This window comes from Triticum dicoccoides, chromosome 5A, assembly GCF_002162155.2.
Source record: "Triticum dicoccoides isolate Atlit2015 ecotype Zavitan chromosome 5A, WEW_v2.0, whole genome shotgun sequence".
NCBI lineage: Eukaryota > Viridiplantae > Streptophyta > Magnoliopsida > Poales > Poaceae > Triticum > Triticum dicoccoides.
The window spans coordinates 653,971,738-653,981,911 of record NC_041388.1 but is presented as its reverse complement, the minus strand read 5'-3'; the positions used below and the strand labels follow the sequence as shown (position 1 = coordinate 653,981,911).

The 10,174-nt window shown below is 44.3% G+C and overlaps 2 protein-coding genes across 2 annotated transcripts; one reads left to right on the top strand and one right to left on the bottom strand.

Annotated features, from left to right (window-relative positions):
* Positions 1 to 4,401: 4,401 nt before the first annotated feature.
* LOC119298284 (SART-1 family protein DOT2-like) lies at positions 4,402 to 5,764 on the top strand. Its single transcript, XM_037575746.1, has 4 exons — positions 4,402 to 4,519; positions 4,662 to 4,877; positions 4,978 to 5,327; positions 5,438 to 5,764. Exons 2-4 carry the CDS (start codon positions 4,682 to 4,684, stop codon positions 5,669 to 5,671), a joined length of 780 nt encoding a protein of 259 aa, XP_037431643.1. The 5' UTR covers positions 4,402 to 4,519; positions 4,662 to 4,681; the 3' UTR covers positions 5,672 to 5,764.
* A 437-nt stretch (positions 5,765 to 6,201) lies between these two features.
* Positions 6,202 to 8,111, bottom strand: LOC119303777 (indole-2-monooxygenase-like). The gene is made up of 2 exons (XM_037580922.1): positions 7,134 to 8,111; positions 6,202 to 6,972 (listed from the first exon to the last, which is right to left on the bottom strand). The coding sequence occupies exons 1-2, from the start codon at positions 8,109 to 8,111 to the stop codon at positions 6,334 to 6,336; spliced, it is 1,617 nt and encodes a 538-aa protein (XP_037436819.1). The 3' UTR covers positions 6,202 to 6,333.
* Between the last annotated feature and the right edge of the window lie 2,063 nt (positions 8,112 to 10,174).

Here is a 10,174-nt window from a genome sequence, read left to right as displayed (position 1 = left end):
GCAAACCACAAAGCTAAAGAAAGTAGCATCTACATAATGTATCGACCACAAAACAATTTCTTACCCAAAAGCATTATTACATTGATAAACACAAAAAAAATCAAGCCAAGGCGATGTTCCGGCTTCCCCGTGATGTTGCCACCTGTGTCTGGCTAGATGATGATGGATGTCATCACACCGAGAGGACCCTAAGAATATCTCTCCATCTCTAGAGGAGCAAATTCCACTCTCAAGCTATCGAGTCCCTTATCAAACTTTCTGATGAATCTGTAAGTTGTCATTATGATCACCGAGTTTGAGCAACCCCAAATCTCACCGTACGGTAAGAAGAGACTACGATACTCTCATGGTCTAAGGAACTAAAACACGCATTAACACTCTGTATTATAGCAATTGACTTGTGACGATATCATCTCCAAGTATAACAAACAAAATTCGGGACGATTCAATATGATCGTTCTTCTAACATCATATTCTCAATGTTTTTTAGGACTATTGTTACACTTAACGATATCCTAAGATCCGGAAAATGTGATCGCCAACAACACTTGAGCTAGTCTTAGAGGCGAGACTAGGAATCTTATTTTACTGTCTATCGTCCTACACATGCATATGGGCTTTCCACCGTATCACATATTACAGGATCATAGCAGTTATAATGTAGAATATAAACTCTTAATTATGAAAACATAAATATAATAATACAATATTATTGCCTCTACGACATACTTCCAACAACAACCTCCAGAGTGGAATTAGAGCTCGCTAAGACAACATCAATGTGCCGAGCCTTGTTTGTTGCATAGTCATCATCTCCTTTCCTATGATGTACTTCAGGGAGAGCCTCGAGCGGTTAAACATTCACTCTCGGAATATGTATCGCCCGTACTCTATCTGGAAAGGGATATTGATCATCCATACCACATGAATATAAAACAACTCCACTTGATCCAACATGTGATCTATGAGGACCAGTCTCGATTTTTTATCAGTCTTGTAACCAGCCACCAAATATGACTAATAGAGATCCGGGAAAAACATTAAAAGCAAATTCATGTGTTTCCACAGGGCCCAAAGAATAACAACACACATATTATTCAAAGCATCAAATTTTCTTCCAGACGCCCAAAGAGAAGCAACAAACTTCAAGTTGCTTCCCAGGGATCTGTCAAAATTCACTAACTTTAGTCGAAACTTGCCTAGTTACAATGGTATCAAAGAACACACATTGGATAGTTTCACCACAAAAACAAAAAACATAGTCTCCGGGCTACTTGAGATTTCTCTTCTTGAGGTTTTCCCTAGTCATGAGCTTATTCTGGAAAGTAAGCCACAAAATGACATGAATTCTAGGTGGAATTAATAGCTTCCAAACCGAGGGAGGAAAACAGGAACCACACCCCTATAATTTATGATTGCATAAAGAGAGCTAGAAGAGTTTTGCCAAAAGTTTTCATATTGCCAAATTAAAGAGTCATTGGAGTATGAATAGGAAATACTCTCGGCAATTTCCTCAAGCTCAAACCAAAGTATCATCATTGGCTCATCAAAGTTTCTCCTAAAGGTTAGCTTAAGAGTGTGACCATCCCCAATATGACGAATGGTTTTGCATTGTTCTCTATAGACACAGTAGAGGTCCCAATATTGAACAACAAGGGGGGATGACACAAACCATGAATCTTCCCAAAATCTATTGCTCTTATCGCCCCCAATATCCATCTAGACCCAAACTTCACTACTTTTGTTGCCCACATAACCCATTTCTCGAAGTTGGAGGCCCAAAGAGCATCACTACATAAATTTTTAGGAAATTAAGGTTGGTATATGGGATCAACCAATTTCCTCCGAACCCTACCCTCTCGTGCCCTGTGTATTTTTACCCAAGAGCCCAAGAGGAAAATGTTGAGGTCATGCGGGTTAAGAATACTAATAAGCCCCCAAACATCCAGTTCATACACATTAACTACTAGTTAGCTAAATGTATTTTCCTATGCCCCTCAAAGTCATTCCACGGACAAGTATCCATATGGGAGTTGATAAGATCTAATGCCCATTTAGTGAATCTGAAAAAGGATAGGAAATATATAGGAATGCTAGCAAGGCAAGACTTAATAAGACTGATCATGCCTCTATAAGATAAAAGCTTTACTCTCCACCCAAGAATTCATTTTCAAGATTTTATCAATCAAAGGTTGAAGGCCCTCTCTATACAGCTTAAAATCACTTCTTGAGATTTTAAGAATACTTCCTTAAAATCACTTCTAAGTAGGGTGGCCCATAGAGTACATGACACACTACTAGCATCGACGATTCCCTATAAGTTTATTCATCATTAAAACCACACCGTTCATGGTGAAAATGAAGGCAATCTGTTTGGGCCCTCAGATTTAGTATGCATTACTAGTAGTAGCCTTTTTATTTATATTTTTTAGACGACTTCTGTTATTTTATATAGATGGGCCGCCTCTGCTCAACAGATCTTCCACTTTGCCTCTGTGGGCCGCCGCTGTCCTGGTGCGCTTGCGTATCCTGACTTCCTGAGTCGCGACTTGTCTGGCGTACTACAACAGCCCCAGCCAGGGCCAGTGACCAAGTTCCATCAGGAAACAAAAACAACGATTTAGAGGATAGCATCTGCTTCATACTCCCTCCGTTCCAAAATAGATGACCCAACTTTATACTTAAGTTAGTACAAAGTTGGGTCATCTATTTTGGAACGGAGGGAGTAGTTTGCAAGCCAAATTTCTGCCAACACTGCTGAGTGGCACGATTACAACTCCACCACGGCCAAAGTCCAGTCAGTTGCTCCCAACAAGTGGAAGGCGCCACCGATTGATTGGGTCATGATTAACCTTGATGCCTCTTACCAGCCATCCACATGGCTAGGGAGGATGGGGTGCATCGCCAGGGACACAAGCGGTGATGTCATCTGCGCTGTTGCAGGCAATCTCTCAAACATATCCGTCGTGATTCATGCTCAAGCTGTGGCTCTCATGAAGGCAATCAACATGGCTGAGGGTTTAGCATGGGACAGGTAATCTTCATGACGGACTGCCTTCCTCTACAACAGGTCATTGTTTCTAACTCGTCAGATAGAAGCCAGCTCGGGAGCATTTTTAGAGAGTCCAAATACTTCTCGAGATGGGGTTCATTCAGTATAAAGTGTTGTTTAATCATCGTTCTTGCAATGAACTAGCCCATTTGCTGGCTAGTCTAGGTTCAAGGTTGGCTCCAGGTGGTGACCGAATGTGGCTCACCAACTTTCCACCGGATGTAATGGGTGTTGTGGCAGGCGATTCAGCCGTGTCCACTAGCTAATGGAATGCTAGGTGTTCCATGTAAAAAAAAAAATCTAGAGTAGGAGCGACCGAGTGAGCGAACCGTCCCTCCATCCGTTTCTTCGTGTGGCGGCTAGGGCTAGCGTCCCAGCGACGTAGACGGCAGATCAGATCGGCAGGCCGACAGGACCAGGAACGCTTGAACGGCAACCATGACAGGAAGACAGGGAAGGTTTGCTTCAATTCATCTCCGATAACCGGTGATTCCGTGAGCCCTTGATCTTCACTTTGAGTTGTTCCGATTTCGTTCCCTATATAGTTTCGCTAAAATCTTGTATTGCTAGTTTTGTTCTTTCTATTAGGTGTGTAGTATTGCAAGATCTAAGTCATGTCTTTTTTTTAGAAAACAAGACTCTGGTTAAAATCGTTTGAAGAAACAAAAACTCGGGGTTTTAACTTGATCTCGAGACAAGATACAGATAAGTTTATTATATAAAAAAAACCACAAGTGTCATCTGATAATCGGTCACTTGATCAAGAGCATGCACATGATAATAATAATGACAATGCTCCTAGCCCTAAAGATGGCCAAAGACAGAAAATAACTTTGATGGTCAAGAAAATTGTGATCTTTATATTATTATATAGTTATGTAGTTTCTCTAGTGTGCCGGGGCCCATTTCAGAGTTTGGCACAGGGCCTCGGACTTTGCCGGCCCGGCCTGGTCTCCGATGATCTATATATGGACATGACCTTGTATGGCCCTCGATCTTGGTTGTTGATCCCTCTAACCAAAACTTGACAGTGAGACGCAATATGAACCTGATCGAATTCACACCCGACAATTCAAATCCGATGTGGCGTACAGTTTTTAGGGAATTTTTTAAGCAGGTGGACCAGCCTTAGGTCGGGCCTGGTTAGGCCGAGAGCTGGCGCACTGCCGGCCCATCTCACCGTCTCGTGGGCCACTACTTCGGTTCGGTTGCAAACATAAACGGTTTCGCAATTCTCAAGCCAAGAAAAATATATATAATGGTTTCGCCCCCGTAGTGTCGTTCGTGCCTTTCTTCGCCGGATCTCGCAACAAATCCTCTTCGCCGGCGCCAGCGACAGCGCGGGGGTCGCCGCCTCTGCCCGCACATAGCCACCCTCCCCCACACCGACACCGTGCACTACCATCCCCACTGACGCGACCCAGACCCTTCTTCCTCGAACCGGCGACGCGATCCCTTCTGCTGTTGGTAAGCAAACCCTAGCCCGATTCCTTCGGCTGCTGTTCGTTTTGCTCTGCTTCTGCCTTTGCATCGCTTCGGAGAATCAGTCGGCGCCATCCGATCGCGGAAAACCTAAGCGGAAACCTAAAGTCATAGTACGTATTTTCAGGGAGGATAACTGAATTTGGTATGGGTGAAAAGGCGTCAGAATCATTGCGCCAGGGCCGGGAGGAGGCTCCAAGGAAGCAGCAACACGCTGCGGCTTGCGGTCCTCTGGCTGTCGCAGGACCGGCCATCGCAAATGAGGGCCGAGGCGACGCTCCGCGGAGTAAGATTGTTATCACAGAGATGGATGAGTTCGTGTTGGGCTTACAACTGAATGCAGGTAACCTGCTTGACGTATTTACTTTCTGTATGAATTGGGAGTGCACAGGACTTGACTAACAACTCAAGTGTACTGATGTCGCGTATCGTTTGTTTTGTAGAAACATGCAAGCGAGAAGCGCGTGACGTGTTTGCGGACGAAGATGACGGTGCGGCGTCTTCAGGCACTCTGTCAAAAGATGACAAAAGCGGGTCGGCGGCAAGGAAAATGACAGCTGGAATTGAAGACCAAGTAAAGGATGGAGAAGATGCAGCAGTCAAGCCGGACGAGGTTCTGCATGAAGCTGAAATTGGCAAAGGTTTGGCTGGTGCTCTGAGGCTTCTTAAGGACAGAGGGACACTTGATGAGGGTGGTGAAAAAATCAGTGACAAGAAGAAAAGCAAGCCTGTTGGTATCAAGGATGGACCAAAAGAAATTAACATAGAGAGAACTGATGAGTTTGGTCGAGTGGTAAGTACTAGATCCAAATGTTTTTTTGTCTGCATTCATTTGTCATCAGGAATAATAATAGATGACACACAATGATAACATTTCTCAGAGCCTGATGATTTTGTCCACAGATGACTATGAAGGAGGCATTTCGGGAGCTTTCACGCAAATTCCATGGCAAGGGCCCTGGCAAGACGAAGCAGGAGAAACGGCAGAGGAAGTACCAGGATGAGTTGAAAACCAAGCGGATGAAATCTTCCGACACGCCTTTAATGTCCGCGGAGAAGATGAGGGAGGCCCAAGCGCGCAACAAGACACCATACCTTGTTTTAAGCGGCAATGCAAGATCAAGGCATGCTGGCTAGCAACATACTTCTAAATTGTTTACTTGCCTAATCATTTTGACATCCTCAGGCCTTCATGCATGGAAAATGCACAGTTGTTTTCTTTGGTTCTATACGGGGATTGGCGTTCAATAGTATTCTCTTTGCTAAAATTTTACACTCTTATTTAATCTTGAGCTCAACTAATTCATGGCTGTTTGGGTCATTACTCATTAGTAATGATGGCCGTTATTCCACATTATGCCGTAAACCCACTTAAGCCTCCAATGCAGACCACTAGATCATGTTTGGAAGGACCAAAGGAGGCCTAGATTTAGGCCCAGTTTAGAACAAAAGAACTTTACAAGAATTTCGTAACAATGAATTCATATAGGAAAACTTTCCTATGTACTCTATAGATTGTAGGATTTGCTTTAAAAAATCCTATAGGAATCCTTCCTTTTCCTTCCAGTGTTGGAGGATTCTCAACATTTGCTCAAACCTTGTGTTTTCACTTCTTTTGAGAAGTCCAATGCAACATGTGTCTTTATCTCTCCTAAAGAAACAATTCCTGCAAAAAGTACAGTTCCTGCGTTTTTTACATTCTGTAGGAGAGAAGCATAACTAGGAGATGTTCATATTTGAGCTGGTCTAAATTTTTATTGCGGCTATACTAACTGATAGTATGGAATGGTGCGCATGCACTATATGTTTGCATCTTGTGGTATTCTTGGGACAAGAACAAGCTTCTCCTTCCGACGCATCGTCACTCCAAACACGTCGGCCATGTCAACGTCCTCCTCCCGCATCCCGTCGGGGAGCTCCCAGTCGAAGCAATAAACAAGGTTGGCGAGCATGGCCTCGACCGTGGCGAGCCCAAAGCCCATCCCGGGGCAAATCCTCCGCCCGGCTCCAAACGGCAGGAATTGGAAATCCCTCCCTTTGAAGTCGGCAGCTGCTTTGGCCCCGTCTATGAACCTCTCCGGCCAGAACTCCTCCGCCTTCATCCCCCAGGACTCGGTGTCTCTGCAGAGAGCCCACGCGTTGATGATGACGCGTGTCCCTGCCGGGACCATGTAGCCGTTGACGTCGTCGCACTCGGCCATGGAGAGGTGTGGGAGGAGGAGCGGCGCCGGTGGGTGGAGCCGGAGCGTCTCCTTCACCACAGCCTTGAGGTAGGACATGTTGCCCAGATCGTCCTCCTTGACTGTTTGCTGGGTCTTGGGTGTCTTGCTCCTCACGTCGGCCTGGAGTTTGGCCATGAGGTGTGGCTTCCGCATGAGCTCCGCCATGGCGAACTCCAGGACGATGGATGACGTGTCTGTGCCCGCAGAGAACATGTCCTGTTTACATATTTGGAATTATATATCAATGAAAATTAACCATCAGAAATATTAATCAAATAATTAAAAATTACTCCCTCTGTTCTAAACGTTCCTATATTTTTTTAAGAGGGAGTAGTGTTTAGTTCAGAGGGAAACGTTCAGGAAGCTAAGCGAATTACCAACAAGATGGCCTTGACGTTGTCTCTAGTGAGATTGTACTCGTGTTGAAGAGAGAGGAGAACATCCACCAAGTCTCTGTCTTCATCTTGTTGGTTTTGCTCTTGCTCATTGGGTTGATGCTGATGTACTCCTACTAGCCATGGTGATTTGGTCGCGTGGTCGTCTATGATCTTGTCGAGCAACTCGTCCCATCTCTTCTTCAGCCTCCTCGTCTTGCCGAGCACCACTCGCCGGAGAAGACCTACCTTGGCCAAGCTCGGGAAGTAGTCCTCCAGGTTGAACCCCCCTATCGCAGCCACGTTCCCGGCGATGAGCTCCCGGAACAGCTCGTTCCTGCCTTCCTCCCTGAAGAACTTCCCGGACACGGCGCGGCATACGACGTCGTTGGTGAAGCCGCCGAGCAGCTCGGTCATGTCGACGGCAGAGCGGGCGGCCGCGGCCGCCCGGAGTTTGGCCACCACAAGGCGCACCTCCTCCTCGCGGCCGCCCTGGAGCGCGCGCACCTTCCGGGCGCTCAGCAGGTGGGTGGTAACGAGCTTCCTGGCCTGCCGCCAGTACTCGCCGTAGGGGGTGAGGGCGACGTCGGAGGGGCCGCTGAGGAGGACGCCGGCGACGATGGACGGCGGGCGGGAGGCGAAGACGTGGTCGTGCGTGCGCAGGACGGCCTCGGCGGCGCTCGGGGAGGAGACGACGAGGTTGGGCACCTGGCCGAGGCGGAGGAGCATGAGGCCGTCGCGGCCGGCGTGCTTCCTTGAGAGCTCGGCGAGGGAGATGTGCGGGTCGGGGCCGACGAGGTGCAGGTGGCCTATGAGAGGGAGCTTCGGAGGCGACGGCGGGAGACGGCGGCCATGATCACTGCAATTGTTCGCAGATCGTCTTGCCAAGTAGTAGCGGCGTAGTACGAAGAAGCAGAGCAAGAGTGAGAGCAGAACTTCCGGGGAGAAGATGGTGAGTACTTGAGCCATATCGCCTCGCATCCTCTAACACTATGGCTGAGAGTGGATGCAGAACTCTCTTGTTGGGTGCGTGCACGCTTTTATAGCTGAGGCTGGATCCGTGGATGCAATTCATGCCAATCAAACATGTCCTCAACAAGAGTGCAACAATTGTGCACGTATGAGCCGCTGAGGGTGGATCCGTGCACGTATATCTCTTTTTTATTGCGGGGAACAACGTATATCTCTTTCGGTCCACATAGTTGCGTTCTCTCTGGAAAACATGTCCTCAACAAGAGTGCAACAATTGTGCACGTATGAGCTCGTTCTTATGAAGCTAGCCAAAATTGCATTTTAAATCTTAGGATTTCGTTAAAAAAAATGGTGGGAATGCGTCATTACAAATATTCATTTAAGACATTACTATATGTGACATGTGCAAATATAATTATATAACTTTGCACGGAACAAGTTCCTAACATTTATTATAGTCTGTTGTACATCATTCCATTTATTGTAAATCATATTTCATTGTTAGTATTAACTACGTCCATAAGTTTTCTACTCCATTTTTTCTAATTAATACTCGAGCTCGAGGTAGGATCTGATAGACTGAGCTTCGTAGAAGCATGAGCAGACCTCGAGCAAGTAACGATTGAGCATTCAAACTTGTTGCTAGGATCACGCTCAACTGGATCAATCGAGATTAAACTGGCACTCCAGTTTGCTGCTAGAATCAAGAGCGACTTCATTGAGGTTGGTAGAACCTTGAGTGAGACTGAACTGCAATTCAATTATTATGCCTGGCTATAAGCTTTGGCAAGCCTTAAATTGACACTTGAGCTTGTTGATAAGATCGAGCTTGACAGAACCTCAAGTGAGCCTAAATTTGCATTAGAGCTTGTTGCGAGGCTGAGATCATTTCGACTGACGCTTTGACCAAGATCGATGGAAGCTTAATCAAAATTAAATTGGTGTTATAGCTTTGTAACAAGCTCGAGCTCGTAAAATCTCAACATGAGCTCAACTTAGTCCGATTAGCATTTGAGCTTGATCCTAGGCTTGAGTTCAGGATTGAATAAAGTTTGTAAAGGTTGAGAAAAGTTCAGTGATTATGAAGATCATTGTACACTAATGTAGAAGTGGAAATAAGTTTGACAAAAAGTTAATCACCATTTAGAAAATATTATTATTTTAGTTTCTTTTTAAAATAATCAAACTCACATTGAGTGTCACAATACATTTCCAATCATAGACTTCAGTTTGAGCGGTACTATAGTTAACAGTCATGAATTGTGTGTCTATTTTTCTTATTAAATGTGTATGCTATATTGTTTTGCCGAAACCGTCGGTTCTTCTGTTGATCTGTATTACATCACTAAGTCTTTTGGAGTTAGTTTGAGATATTATCGTATTGTGTTTAATTAATTTCTAATCATAATAACGATGAATAGTAGTACAAATAATTAATCGCCCCATGACAAGTTAGAATGAATGGGTAAAATTATTTGTACCAAACTTTTTTATTTCATTATAACTCATCTTTGACTTACAATTTGACCCAATATTATTTTCTACTACTCTTTGCAAAATAAACCACATAATTTTGATACAATGTTTTAGTCCACAATTTTAATGTATATCATGCATAATGCAAAATAACATCAAATTTAGAGGATATATTACAAAGGAAAAATAATGTATGGTGTTTTTACTTTTCGAAAGGCTACCCTTAAATATATTTTTCTAGGAAAATATTCTAGATTAAGTAGTTTTTAAAAGAAAAAAGCAAGTCTTCACATATTTATTTATGTCATGTAGATGCATTGCAATATCTGTACATGTTCATATCTATCTCATGGTATCATCAAATATCATGGCTAACGACTCTGAAGCTAATTGAATTTTCTGTTGCAAAATTAATGAAATATTATAGAGTATATATCAGTGAGTTAATAAAAAATTCTAGAGTATTCACAAAAAATGAAGGATTTGTCATTGAGTTTTTGACATTGCCTGTTTATTGGTTCTTTCTTAGCCAGATAGATATATCTTTTCATGTTCCTCTTTGTCGGAAAATTCTTTCAGTTTCCTAGTTTCAGCGG

Coding starts and splice junctions, on each gene's coding strand:
- LOC119298284 (XM_037575746.1), top strand. CDS start 4,682: ATGGGTGAAAAGGCGTCAGAATCATTGCGCCAGGGCCGGGAGGAGGCT. Junction 4,878..4,977: donor GGGCTTACAACTGAATGCAG/GTAACCTGCTTG, acceptor TTTGTTTTGTAG/AAACATGCAAGCGAGAAGCG. Junction 5,328..5,437: donor CTGATGAGTTTGGTCGAGTG/GTAAGTACTAGA, acceptor TTTTGTCCACAG/ATGACTATGAAGGAGGCATT.
- LOC119303777 (XM_037580922.1), bottom strand. CDS start 8,111: ATGCGAGGCGATATGGCTCAAGTACTCACCATCTTCTCCCCGGAAGTT. Junction 6,973..7,133: donor ACGTCAAGGCCATCTTGTTG/GTAATTCGCTTA, acceptor ATATGTAAACAG/GACATGTTCTCTGCGGGCAC.